We start from the raw sequence: 14,038 nt of genomic DNA, 5'->3' as shown, positions 1-14,038 counted from the left end.
ATGGGCAGAGAGAAACAATATCTTAATAATCAGATTGATATAGAAATTCTTTCTCACACCCAAGTTGTTAAAATTAGTTAAAAGCGTGTCAGATATTGATGCAATGGAGATACCCCCCTCACCATTATTCATGCACAGGGTGCATGTGAGGCTGTGGCAGTCAATCTCACAACATTTGCATGGAGCGCAAACTGCAAAACTAGAACTAACCAATCCCTAATCCTAACCCTAAATCTAAATACATGATTGTATACTAGTTAACATACACTTTTAAAGATACTGTACCAACAGCAATGTTGTATGCTAATTTTTTTTGTAGCAGGTCACTTACGTGTAAATCTCTCAGACAACATGGAGTAGGCTAAAGGCTTTCAAGAAGGATCATATCCAGTCATACCAAGTATTTGAAGAAATTCAGTCTTTTAAAGTCTTTGACAACTTTCAGTTTGGAAAATGTTAGGAAGCTTTTTGTAAGACTTTTGGGAAACAGCACAATGAAAGCTATTATCCAGCAATGAAGAGAACCAGGTAAATTTGTGAAGCTTTCCAGGAGTGACAACCCAGCCAAATGTATTCCAGGGTAGCAGGAGGTTACAGAAGGGCCTAGGTCATGGCAACCACAGAACAGGATTATAACAGAGGCAACCAGACTTTCACTCAGTTTTTCTACAAACAGTTCACACCTATCCAGGAGTCACTGTCAATTCTGTCACTTCCACTGGAGTTGGAACGCTGAGGATGTTAAGCACCTGCGGTCCTCCCTCCTAAGCACATTCCAAGTCAAATGCAAATCAATGACCTATCTATCATTCTCCTGGGTTGTTGGAGTGTGTTGTTTTGTATGGGTTTTGTGTTTGGCCATTTGAATCATCATGAGCCTGCTTGAGTGATTTCTTTGGAATGAGTTCCAGGACAGAGTGGTGGATGTTTGGAAGCATAAACCATGTACCTGGCTTTTCTCTTTAAGTTGACTCCCTTCATTTCTCTTTCAAACCATCGTCTCTCTCAGGCCACATTCAGAGCATCTTGGTCAGACATCAAAAAAAAAAGAAAAATTTAGCAAACGTTCAATTACCTCTGATTTAAGCCTGTTATATAATTAATTTGTGGAATCATAGTACAAAATATTTCTGGATGTTCTAATAAAATACTAACTTCAAGGAAAATCATTGCTATTTCAAGACCTGATTATTTGCATAATTTCTAAAACAGATGTACTGTATAGTTTCTTTTTTCTCTCTTTAGCACTCTGAACGAGAATTACAAGAAATTAGTTCCTGACTTTCAGCTCAAACACAAATGCGTTATCAAGTGGCACTGAAGTCCTGCTATCATTGTCTAAATAAAACAAATTTAAGTTTTATCAGCGAGTTCATGTCCAAAACCATTCAACTGCCTAAACAGCAAATCGTAGCAGTTGTTTCCACCAAGGATAGTTTTACTTTCATGCAACTTAATTTGAAAACTGCATTTTATTTTTAGGCAGGTGATCTTTGCCATATATTAAACATTTTTTTTTTTTCTTTTGCTGATCTGAAACATTTGAGTGACTAAAGAACAAATAAATCTGTAAAGAAGAAACTTTTTTTCACATCACTGCACTTTTGGCACAAACGTTGGCTTATAGAGATCTGGTAGTGATAACGTGCTCAAACAATAGAATAACTGGTGCAAAACGTGACAGAAGGCAAGGACAGACTGAGCAGGCTCACACCACAGACAGACAACCTGCTGGCTGCTGACGAACCAGCGTTATTGTAGCTCAACTCACTCCACTCTCCTAAATGGCTAATCTTTGTTGGATCTCACCCTTAATTGGTTAACAGTCTCCGCAGGGCAAGGGAAAGTGGTGCTATTTAAGGCTCTGCCACCAAACAGCAACACTTTCATCTTGGCAATAACGGGCAACAATTATATTACCAGATTCGAAACTGAGCCATTCTATCTAGCCACTAATCAAAACCGCGGCCCATCTGTTGTGCTCGTCTTGCTCTGAAACCCTGTGATGTATGTATGATAAATGCGCGTGGACGCTAATTAGCGGCTAAACAGACCGCAATTAGACGGTTTCAAATCTGCGGAGAAAAGTAGAAGTGAGAGTGGAGAACAATGAGCGCGTTTTGTGTTGACTCAAAGTCTACTAGGATGGAGCAGCATCACTCTTCCTCACGCACACAATCAACACGCAGCCCCTCACTTGCACGGCTGCGCGCTCTCTCCCTCTCTCTCTCAATCACGCGCATTCAGTCTGGCAGGCAGCCTCGCGCGCGCGCGCGCGCGTCAGCGCACGCACTCACTTTCCCTTAGCTATGCTTTTGTGTTTTGTCAGAATTAATGAGAAAAGTTCCCTTGCCCTAGGGGTAATTAGTGTCCTTGGAGTTAAATAAGCTAATACTTAGACACCTCTGGCACAAGCAATTATGTTTGTGTATTGAATAATTGATTCAAAGAGGGGGGAAGGGCTGCTAATCAGATCTGAGCATAATGAATTGATTTAATTAACAGGGGAATCCGAGGGTCTCTGGAAACTGCGCGCATTTATTCAGCGGTAGAAAGGCGAGAGCGCGGCACACAAACTGGGAGAGAGGCGGCGCGAGTTTGCTTTTAGCAGTTGTCAGATTCGCAATTGGATTTGTTTGAATATATAGATGCCGTTTCGGAGCAAATGAGAAGGCGAAAGGGAGAGCATTAACACCGAGAGAGGAGAGAGCTCAGCTGGTCCGAGCGTGTGGTCCGTCCTTGCGTGTGAACTCCTTTACGCAGATTTACTCTAGATTTATCTCGCTTTTCATTGTTTTTTTTTTTTTTCGTGTCATTTTTTTAAAATTAAAAATTCGCATGGAATTTATCAAGGGCAACCAACGCGGTGTTTATTTGCATTACAGCTCAGCCCGAAAAGAGGGTTTTCGTCGTGTTTATCGCTGCATTCCGTGTGTGAATTATTATTGATAGGAGGTGCAGAAAGCGATACGTCGTTCCAGGTTTTCTCCCCCCTACTCCCCTTTTTTGGTTTAGCGAGGCTTAGTCTAGTACTCAGCCGCGCGTTTCAAAGCAATTTCCAGGAGAAGTGGTGAGAAGACGGAGCAGTGCAGCCTGCTGGAGCCGAGGACGGATCGCCCGGGGAAGGACTCCTCGTTCCTCAGGACGATGGTGTTGGACAAGGAAGAGGGTGAGTAACACCCATAGTGGCAACATGCTATAATAATAACCCGGAGGAACTGCTGACATTTTTACGCATTTTGCGTCTCCATGGGTCTCGACCTCATTCAATCCTCCTTTTGTTTTTTTTGTTTTTTGTTTGGCAGGAGTCAGTTTTCCATGAAAGTTCCCCAAATGCAGGAAGAGTTGCGTGTTTATTTAAGAGCGCATTTGTTGTGTTGCATTTTTTTTTCTAGGGCACACTCTCCTCCACTCTTTGCTCCTCTCTCTAAGTGCTTTTTGCGTCTGTGAAGTTGGCGAGGCAGCCTTTGACATCACACGGGATGGGAGATGACAGCGGAGTGCTTTTAACTTGATTGCAAATTATGGATAGCGCCGAGCAACGTTCGCTCACTTCCCATCGAAATAGGTCTTCTTGCATTACTTATCTATTTCAATGAATCCAGGTTAATGGGTGAGGCAGTCTAATTAATTTTAATTTGAATCAAACTTGCCTCTAATGACGTCCCATTTTGGAGGAAATGCTCAGATGCACTTTCATTTATTCAGCATGATATCCACAGTAGCCTCACTGAAGGTCTTTATGTGTCCTGAAAGGAGGAAAAAGTCTCTTTATTCTGCACCTCTTTAGAGGGATGGAGGAAATATGGACCACCTGCTGGTATACACAGTGACAGCCTTCATGGACCATGTACCACATCTCAGTATATTTCTGCTACAAGCTGAAGTTTATCCTCTTCATACAAAAGTAATGGATGCATTTGGAACCCATCATTTATGATAGAAAATGGACATTTCATTTGTCTTAACAGTCCGTTCTTACCCTTAAATATCTTAGAAAGGATTGCGGTGCAGATATAAAGTGGTCTGTCTGGCTCAGGCCATGTTGTGATAATGTACTCAAATTAACTCAACTGTAAATTGGCCCCTTCTTCGGATGTCCATCTTGCTAAAAGTTCCCTATATGATTCACAATCCGGATTGCTTTTAACAGTTATTGGCTAAGCAATATGGTAAATGTACAAGGTGATGCAAATGGCATTAGTGGGGAAAGGATGCACAGGAGCATGTAATGCAGTCAATACTACATTAAGTACTGATGCCCAATTACAGAAGCAGGGAGAGAGGCTTTTAGGAGCATTAGGACTTGCAGAAAAGCTGAGATCACCTGCTGCTCATTGCCTAAAAGCTTCACCCTTTATTTGCTGGGTTCAACCCACAGCTTGTGAGGGTTTTTTTTATTATTTTTTCTTTTTTTTGGGGGGGGGGGGGGGTCCAGGTTGTCAGCACAGCAGGTTGGTTCTGGTCTCGTTCACTGTGGTGTGCCCTCTTAGGGTTTATTGGCTCTAAAGTTATAGACTTGTCAATTCAACCTTCTTGTCTAATGCATTCTCTAAGTGCCTGCATGAATAAAGGTGTGCAGCATGGGAGGTGTGGGTCGGTGTTGTAAAGGGGCCACACGGGTATATGAAAGCTCTGCTTCTCTTGATTGATTTCTTCATATATTGGTGTGTGTTTGCACAAATAACTTGGGTGTTTCTGTTTTAGTTGTTTCACGAGTGGATCACTGGTTTGTTCGCTGATGTATTCAAAGATTACGGTTTAGTTTGGCTGCAATGCTGCTTGTTTGGCAGATTGGTTTTAGGATTTGCCTTCTCTTAGGGAAATCTACAACAATTTCAGCTGTTACAGCTTTAACCAGATATAACATTTTTGCAGCTCTTTTTTAGACATTTCCAGGGGAAACTGGCTTCATCCTTATGTTCTACTTCTGCCAAAGTGCCACAGAAGTCAATACATTAGGTAAAAACTAAGGACCTTTATCAGTTTTGTGTTAACTTCTGTCTCCTTACAATCCATAATTTTTGTAAACTAGGTGAGTTTTTCTCATTTTGCATGTCTTTTATTACATAATTTTGCATGCACACTCTAATCTATTTACTGTTTTTTACGGATTTTAAGGTTTTAACTTGCATTCCCCACTATACTTACTGAGATCAGTAAGGATGACTGTAAAAGTAGCACAGGCACCGCTCTTTGAAATGACCTAATATGCGTGCTATAGTTGATAATGAATAGCAAAACATGTACCAAAATATTCAGTGTCAACATTTTACTTCACCCTGTGATATGAGGCTCCAATTTGCTTCTAATTTGAGAGAAGAAAAAAATAGCAACTCAGCTGTTTTCCCTTTTAACTATGGCAGAGGAAAGTGGGAGGACGCTGAAGGCGTATTTTTGCTGAATATTAACAGAATCACAGTTTATTCCTGCTTAGAAAAGGGAGCGAAAAGGAAAATCCTCTACCAGCTGATAAGTTTCTGGTCACCTTTACGGGTTAATTTAAGATCCCCTTATCATCCTGTCCACTGGAATTTCTACATTCATAACACATGTGATTGAAAAGTAATGCTTCAGCTGAATACAGCCTTGGCAAGCTGTCGGCCGCTGTAATAAAAGTCGGGCTTCAGGCTTCGATATTTATTTTGAAATAATAAGAATTGCTTCATTCTTTACCCGCGTTGCCATGGCAATACTGTCTCATAGCAATGTTATATTGATTTAGAAAGTGGACAGTAATATTTCTTTTCTGTTATTCAGTTTCTGATGGTTGATTTCTAATTTCCAGCTGGAGATTACTTTTATATGTTCCTTAAGTCATTTTTTTCACTTTTTACAGAGAAATGCAATTTGCTTTTTGCTATTTGCCATTTTTCAGCTTATTGGTTCATTCGGGCTTTAAAATTAAACTTGCCTATTTCAAACAGTGAAATTACATCTCGTTTTGTGCTCTAGGCCGTGGACAGTATTAAAATCCCATTGCTTTGTGGGATTTTTTTTTCCAGTCAGGAGCTTTATTTATTTAGCCAGTCGTTTTACTTCAAAGGAAACAATGGCAGTTTAAATAACTGTAAATATAAAAATACATATATATATTTTAAGTAGTTATGCTTTTGATCTGTTTAGGTCTCATTTTTTATTTTAATTAATTTAGTTAAGACATCATATTTGATAACAATACATTGCACTGCACTGGTAATATTTTGCGCTGTCAGGTTACTCTAAAGCTGCTCTGGCTGTTCATTCTAGCTAAGCTCAGGGGAAAAATGTGCTACAAAACCACATTAATGCAATTTTCAGCCCTGAGTGTTTAATTTAATCTAATCTGAGTCTGATATCTCACAATTGCAGAATTCTCACTAGAGACAATTTCGTCTCGTCACCACTAACCGTCTAGATCCTTATCAGCCCTGATCGTTTCACATTTTACAAGTGCAGCAGATCCGTATCATTTCCGTGATCTAAAGTGGAATTCAAAAGGACGGAATTGAGACTTGAGAGACACATTTTAGCGAGCGCACCCACCTGCCTTGGATGTAAATGGCCGCACTCATCAGCGCGGTGCACAAACTCAATTATGCACTCTTGAGCTGCGAGAGCATCTCTTTTATTACTGCCAGGAGCCACATGCTGGCAATGTTATAATATTCAGATTCCCAGTAACAAGACGTGTAGCTGCAACCCAGGTGGCGGGGAGCAGATCATCCCTGTTGGATCATACAGAAATAAGATAAAGTTTTGACGCTAAGCTTAGTTAAAAGATGTGTAAGTGGTAGAAATGTTGAGAAATAATGATTATTAACTGCATAACAACCTGACAGGTGTAAACAAATGTTTATATTTAGTTAGTAACTACTCTGTTGGAAACCACTGGAAGAAGGTCTGACAGCCACCCGTCACTGCAGAGCTGACGCATGAGCTGTCTCTGACAACACTCATGTCAAATTGTTGAAAAAAAGTAAAAAACACAGAGTGATGCTACAAATATTAATGTACACATCTCCTACAACATTCCTTCAGCTTTTTGTTAGACACTGATAAGTTATTTATTGACTGCCTTCTGCTCTGACTGGGAGTTATGATCCACTTTGTTAAGGTTACTCTTCAGTCTGACTGTCATCACAGGCGAAGAAAAGGAAATCATGAAAAGAGGAATGACCTGTTGCAAAGTTACTGGGGTGAACCGATGAGCTGATGTGTAAACTACACAGCAATCGGCTATTATTCTTCAGCAGCTGAGATGCTTATCTCAAATGGACATTGAGATAATGATTTATATACAATATAAATCTTTTTTTGCCCTGATGTGTCTTAATGAAACCGATCAGTCTTCTTTAGCCATTGCTGAAAAGCGTAAATCGCTAAAGTCCTACAGTTTGTACAATTTAAAAAGCTGAAATGACATTTTTTAGAAGCACAAAAATATTCAAAGAGATTTTTAAAGGTGTTTGTGCAAATGCCTGTAGTTTGAGGGAAATAAAAATAATTGAATGTCTCAGTTTAGAAAATAATACTTTTAAAGAACTGGCACTGGATATTCTCACAAAAGCAGGTCTGTTTTAGCAGTTACATCATCAGACTTTGATAACATAATAATTCCAAATAAAGCCTAAGTGGTGATTTGATACAATATAAGTGTTTCAAGTGTTGCCAATGTTTAAGCCAGAATATATGAGTAGGTGTTTTTACTTTGTTCCAGAAGTATGGTGTAACAGCAAAGAATAACTAGATAAAGGCTGGAAAACTTGTTATTATAAAGGATTTTGTTTAAATATTTTGGCTAAATTAGATACAGAAATCTCCATTAGTCTTCTGCAACATTTTTTTTTGTCTCATGTTATATCTTGTTTATTTTGTTCATATTTTGTAGATTATGTATGTACACTGAAGTTTTTTTTAAAGGGACAGTATGTAACCAATTTGCCTGTTATTAACAAAACTCAAGAATTGCTTTAATAAATACATATTCTGTCATAGTCTAATGAAATCTTGTCAAATATGAAAGTGTTCTCGTGGCTTAGAATTAGAAGTTTATAAATGCACAAAGGGCGGTGCACCCAAGAGGAGACCTGCTCAAGCTTGCCAAGGCTCAATACTCTTTTCAAGAACACAGAAAAGAGTGGACTCAACACACGCTCGGCTCGTCTGGAGCTGCATTTCACCTCTTGTTATTAATGGTCTCTAGATAATAATACATTCTTACAGTTTTCATTTAGTGGGGGAATGATGATTAACACAGTCAGATAAACACAAACCAATTAACATTTTGCCAAATAAAAGAAAAAAAATCTCCACCAGAGCCAGCGGTACCTCACACACGGCTATGCCGAGAGAGGGCTGCTGCAGACGGGCTAAGATTAACCCTGGCTGTGGTTAGCAGGTCCGCTGGTTGCCACGGTCCTTTCAACATCGGGACTTTTTTTTTTAATTACAAACTATATCAGTAAATGGGCCATATAGTTGAGCTTAAAAGTATAATGTTCTCAAATGATCTTAAAATGTACTTTTTTAGAAAGGAAACAGAAAAGAGAACATTTAACTTAATACTGTGAGCGCTTCACAGGAAGCTGCTGCTGCCGCAGTGCATGCTGGGACATCAGTCAATCTCAAAGGTGAAAAAGTTTGCTTTGATAAAAACTTGGTAAAGAGGGAGGGACCGAAAAAACATCCGGGGACTTTGTCTACCCTCGGTCATGTGTTCTTACGAATTGGGACAGTACTAGCTGATGACATTTCACAAGCACATGAGAACGCACAACTACACATGTTTAGAAACGAGCAATGTAATTCAATACAACAGTTAGGATTATTTTGGTGTTAAGTTAGAAACAGGCCAGTGTAGTGTAGTAGCTACTCTGTCCCCCGGCAGAAACAGCTAGTTTTGTGGGTTTTCTACACTGAATGAGCTCTATTGCAACAGTAATCAGCTGTTTTTTTTTTCTTCACAAAAGTCATGCAAGGAGGCGATCATAAGCTTCTCTCAGCTCTGTATTCAAAGAGATTTTCCTGTTTTTTTTTTTAAATAATATACTTTTAGTTCATATGTCAAGAGTGATCAGGTCACCTCTGTGCTTCTGTTTTATAAAAGTCATACTAGCTTTTGAGCATTGGCTTTTTTTCATTCCTGTTTTCAGAGAAATGTTTTATGTATTTCTTTCTTTCTTGACAAGGGTGGTAGAGGTTGATATGTCCCCTCCTTTCACAAAGACCAGAATGTCGCTCCACGGGTTATGTAGTAGATATCACAATCTAGATAAGGGAGGCACCTGTCTGTTTTTGTTTTTTTTTAATTCATGGGGTAAATTGTAGACACTGTCCCTTTAAGAAATTACATTTTGTGATATCTGGATATGTTTGTAGCTTTCATCCATCCATCGTCACGCTTATCCCAAGCAGGGTTGCAAGGGGTGCTGATGCCTATCTCCAGCCGTCTACGGGCAAGAAAGCGGGGTACACCCTGGACAAGTCACCAGTCCATCGTAGGGCAACACAGAGACAAACAGGACAAACAGCCATTCACACACACACTCACCTAAGGAGAATTAATCTAACACCCATGTTTTTTGACTGTGGGAGGAAGCCAGAGTACCCGGAGAGAACCCACACATGTTCAGGCAGAACATGCAGAAAGATTCAGGATTTGAACCCGGAACTTTCTTGCTGCAAGGCAGCAGTGCTACCAAGTGCGCTACTGAGCAGTCTGTTTTTAGCTTTCATAAGCCAATTAAATATTATAGTTTTTAAATGTTATGAACAGTGTCCAATGCATTTAGATGCACTTTTCTGTACAAGTTTGGCCAGTATATTAATTGCTTTTTCTTATTTAATTCTAAAGCAGTTCTATAGCATGATAAAAAGGAATATATAATACTTTGATTTAGTTTTGCTTTTATATCTTTTCCATAATTTGCTAATTGTATCATTTTGTTTACTCAGATCTAGATTAGGTTTCGTTAAACTCTGCAGGTTCTGTAGCGTTTTAATGCATAACATCTATAACAAAGCTGCATATCAAAAATATTTTATTAAAATTTGTGTTATTATTCATATTTCAGCCGTTTATATCAACCACTGACATTGTGTTACAAGGGCAAATTTTTAAAACCTCTGCTCAAAAGGCATTAAAGTATTCAAAATGTTTAAGAGTTGTGTGGAACAAATAGCCTTGGGTTAAGGTTTACACAGCAGCAGGTGAAAATATTGCTTGTGCTCTACGTTTTGGCTACTAAAGCTACCAACAAGGAAACGAAACACATTGCTTCAAAATAAAAGCACAAAGCTAAAAAATACACAATAGCAGAAATTTTAAGTTATCACAAATTAACAAAATAACTATAATTTTATCTAGTGATGCACGATATTGGGATTTTGGCCGATATCCGATATGCCGATATTTACAAACTCATGTAGCCGATAACCGATATCGATACCGATGTTAAAGCTGGACAAAAATAAGTAGTCATTGAAAATAGCAGTTTTGTTATCCATTTTTGACAAGTTAAAAAATAATATACTCAAATATATTTTCATATGCTGATATCAAATAGATTTTTAAAAACGCGGTATCAATCTATTTTACTTTCAAAATTTCATGAAATTTCATCGTTCTGTTAGAAACTCTCGTGATATTTAGCTAATTCTTGTGAGAATTTGTTAGTTAAATAGATCGATACCGCGTCATTATATCAACATATAAAAATATGGCAACATTTGGTGAATTTTCAGGGGATTTCGTAGCATAACGATGACATATAGCAATATTTCATTAGTAAAAGAGATTGATAGGTGTTTTTAAATGGCAATATATCAGCATATGAAGATATTGGGATATTTTAATGTATCAATATTTTTCCCTCGTCTTTAGAAGTTTTTAAGTCTGTAAAAAAGAAGTTTTTGAGGAAGAAGAAGAAGTAGTATTTTTTTTTTTTTTAGACTTAAGAAACTCAGAAGCTGATCAAATATCGGGTTAAATATCGGTGGGGTGGCCGATGTCCGATATTCAGTTTTAAGGCCGATACAGGCCGATACCGATAGGGGGCCGATTATATCGTGCATCCCTAATTTTATCCATAGGAGACACCACCTTTTTTCATCTAAGTTTATGTCAACAGCTATTGCCTCTTTTATTTTCTGTGATGTACCTGAACTTTCAACCCTTGATAAGCTATTCTAAAAATATTTAGAGATATGTGAAGTATTATCTTGTCATTATATGAACAATGATTTAAAAAAAAAAAAAAATCCAATTTTCAGGTGACAAATTAAATTGGAATTTGAAAAAAAAAAAATTTTAATGGAAAAAAGGCATTTTAGACCACCATTTAATTTGTCTAAAAGCTTAACATTGTGAATAGGTGGCTATGCTTGCAAGCATAAAATAATGTATTTGGTTTAAATTCACAAGAAAAGTGATCTGTCCTGTATCGGCTGTGCCCTGGTAAGTCTTAAAGCTGTAATTGGACGCGTGTCAAAAACAGGCTTCAATATGGCAGTCTTTTTTTACACATCCTAGCGTAAAACTTAAGTTTACTAATTTTAAATTAATCATTCTTGAGCATGGTAGCCTTATGAACCTTCTAACAGAGGATAGTGTGAACAAACAAATCAGTTTATTTTCTGAACAAACATGGACTCAGATCAGATTAGAGACGTGGCTGCTACCTGATTCTCAGCAAGCTGATTCTGGCCATTACACTGAAATGCTGGGAGCTACTCCAGCCCGATTATGCTTCCCTACTTATGCAACTAGGTAAAAAAAAACATCAAACAAATTATAAAAAACTAAAACCAATATCTTGGAAATTAGTTATTTGTTTTTATTTCATTGCTAAAGATTGTTTAAGTGGATTGAGGTTCCAGTTTGACCAGTGAAGGTGAAGCTGTATATCAGGATATTGGAATATCAATAAATATGTCTACATTTTTTTCGTATTTCATTTTAGAAAGTGAAAACACCATATTGTATTCATTCATTATAGATAAGTAAATTATTTCAAACCTCTTTTTCAGAACCATCTTTATTGACCAAATTTGAGTGCACTTAAATGAATGAATCTGACTTCTCTTTTCCATCTTTTATATCTTGATCATCTGTTCAAACGACATACAGAATGTAAAAACACTAACGGGGATAAAATAAGGACAAGATAAAACAAGGACAACATCAGTATATGCAAGTATGTGTGTTTAGCCCATCTTTGTTTTGTAAATAAAAAGAAGTGAAGCAAGGTGTAATAGTGCAATCGGCTTATTTGTTTCCAGCAGAGTAGCTGGATACCCTAGCTGTGAGGTGCTCATTGTGTTCATCTGAGACAACCCACGGGAAAGGCTAAAATATCTAAAGCCTTTAGTTTATTTCTTGTGATTTTTTTCTTCTTCTTTTATTTCTCTCAATTTTGGAGATTCTGGCTTACAGATAATTAAAACCCTGAAAAAAAAAGACTAATATTACATAAAATTAATAAACTAGAACGGAAATTATAAAATAATAATTGAACTTAATTGATCTCCCACTGGAGAAATGCACCTCTGCATTTAACCCATCCCCTTGGGAAGCAGTGGGCTGTCATTGTGCCGTGCCCGGGGAGCAGTGTGAGGTTAAGGGTATTGCTCAGAAAGTGAGTGGAGGCTGACTTGGTTTGACCTCCTTATGCATGAACTACTACATTCATACAATCTTTGCGGTATGGAGGAAATCTACCTTTGGTTAAACTTTGGCTAAGGTATAGGTGGACAACAATTTAGAATCAACATGTTTTACAATATAATTTTACTCAAACAGTGACGACTTTTAAATACATTTGATACCTCAACATGCAATATAGTGTATGATTACTCTTGTCTTTGTCACTGACTGGTGTTCTAGGTTTTCTGTAGTTTAATGCCTTTTTTTTTTATTTAAGTTAGTAATTCTGAAAAGTGATATTGGAGGAGTTTTATAAACTTGATTTAATATTTGTGACAGGATTATATATATTGTGTGCATACTTGGCAGACTCTCTCATTCTATTATTATGTTTGTATCAATATTATATATTACAATAGAAATTTTGGCTATATTTTTAATCCCTATGCTAATGTGTTGTAAACATTGCATTTGGTAAGATTGGTATTATATTGCATATGCAATTTACTGCCCAGCCCTATATTTAAGTAAAGCAATTTTTGCTGGCTAATCTTAGAAAACAACACTTGAACATTACACCTACCTACAGTATAGTACATTTGGCTGTTTATGTAAATGTCAACTGCTATTAAAATATTAGCATCTCCTGGTCAACATATTAAAGGTTGAAGTGCTCTAAAATTTCCTGGTAAAGGGCTGCATTGACTATGGACCAATACAACTATGCTTTTATCTGTTGTTTGAGACACTAGACAACGGTCATGTTCCCTTTCCCTTTAGCCCAGGTTAGGCCCTCCTGACACTGTCTCTAGTTCAGGGTATGATTCATCTGTGTGTAGTGACTCCTAATCCTCTGACTCCAGCCTGGGTCTACTCAAAGACAAGCTTTCCTAAGTCCAATGCTCTCAAAGCTTTGATTGTTCCCCTTGCTTGTTTGCCTCTTTTTCTTCCATCCATCTTTCTCTGAATATGCTTGGATACAACACTATGTGAACAATCAGTGTCTTCTGCAATATCCTTTTGTGAGTTACTCTTCTGCCGGAGGGTGAAAATAAGGGTTTACTGGACACCTGTCTATTTAGTAGTCTTTTACATAAGACATTAGAGATGGTATGGGATGTTTTGAGTTAATTAGCTTGTTAGGGTGTAATGCAATGACTTTCCTATATTTAACTTTTTTGCTATATTTAAAGTTTGGAGACAAAAAGGTTTTGGTTTTCATTGTAAGAATAGTAATCAAATCACAAAAAACTAAGGCTTGACATATTTCATTGTATATGTATTTAATCTGTATTAGGGTTGTCACAATACTAAACTCCTCAACTCAATACCGATACTAAGGAAAATATTTGATACTCGATACCATTTTCGATACCACAAGGATAAAAACAAAGACTCCAAAATTCTACAGAA

The 14,038-nt window shown here is 37.6% G+C and overlaps 1 protein-coding gene across 2 annotated transcripts in view; it reads left to right on the top strand.

Annotated features, from left to right (window-relative positions):
• Positions 1-2,349: 2,349 nt before the first annotated feature.
• The window catches only part of LOC107085592 (rhombotin-1), a 40,749-nt gene continuing 29,060 nt past the window's right edge, over positions 2,350-14,038 (top strand). The window contains exon 1 of one of the 2 annotated variants that reach the window (XM_015376023.1): positions 2,350-3,169. Coding sequence is in view for 1 of the 2 variants with exons in the window: in XM_015376022.1 (XP_015231508.1) it covers positions 3,148-3,169 (22 nt within the window). In the remaining variant the exon portion in view is untranslated. The remainder of the gene's footprint in view (positions 3,170-14,038) is intronic. The other variant, XM_015376022.1, reaches the window with a different exon arrangement.

The sequence above is a fragment of the Cyprinodon variegatus genome, unplaced genomic scaffold (assembly GCF_000732505.1).
Source record: "Cyprinodon variegatus isolate N-32 unplaced genomic scaffold, C_variegatus-1.0 Scaffold128, whole genome shotgun sequence".
Lineage (NCBI taxonomy): Eukaryota > Metazoa > Chordata > Actinopteri > Cyprinodontiformes > Cyprinodontidae > Cyprinodon > Cyprinodon variegatus.
Note: the sequence above shows the minus strand (reverse complement) of the source record. Positions and strands in the feature narration are given on the sequence as shown.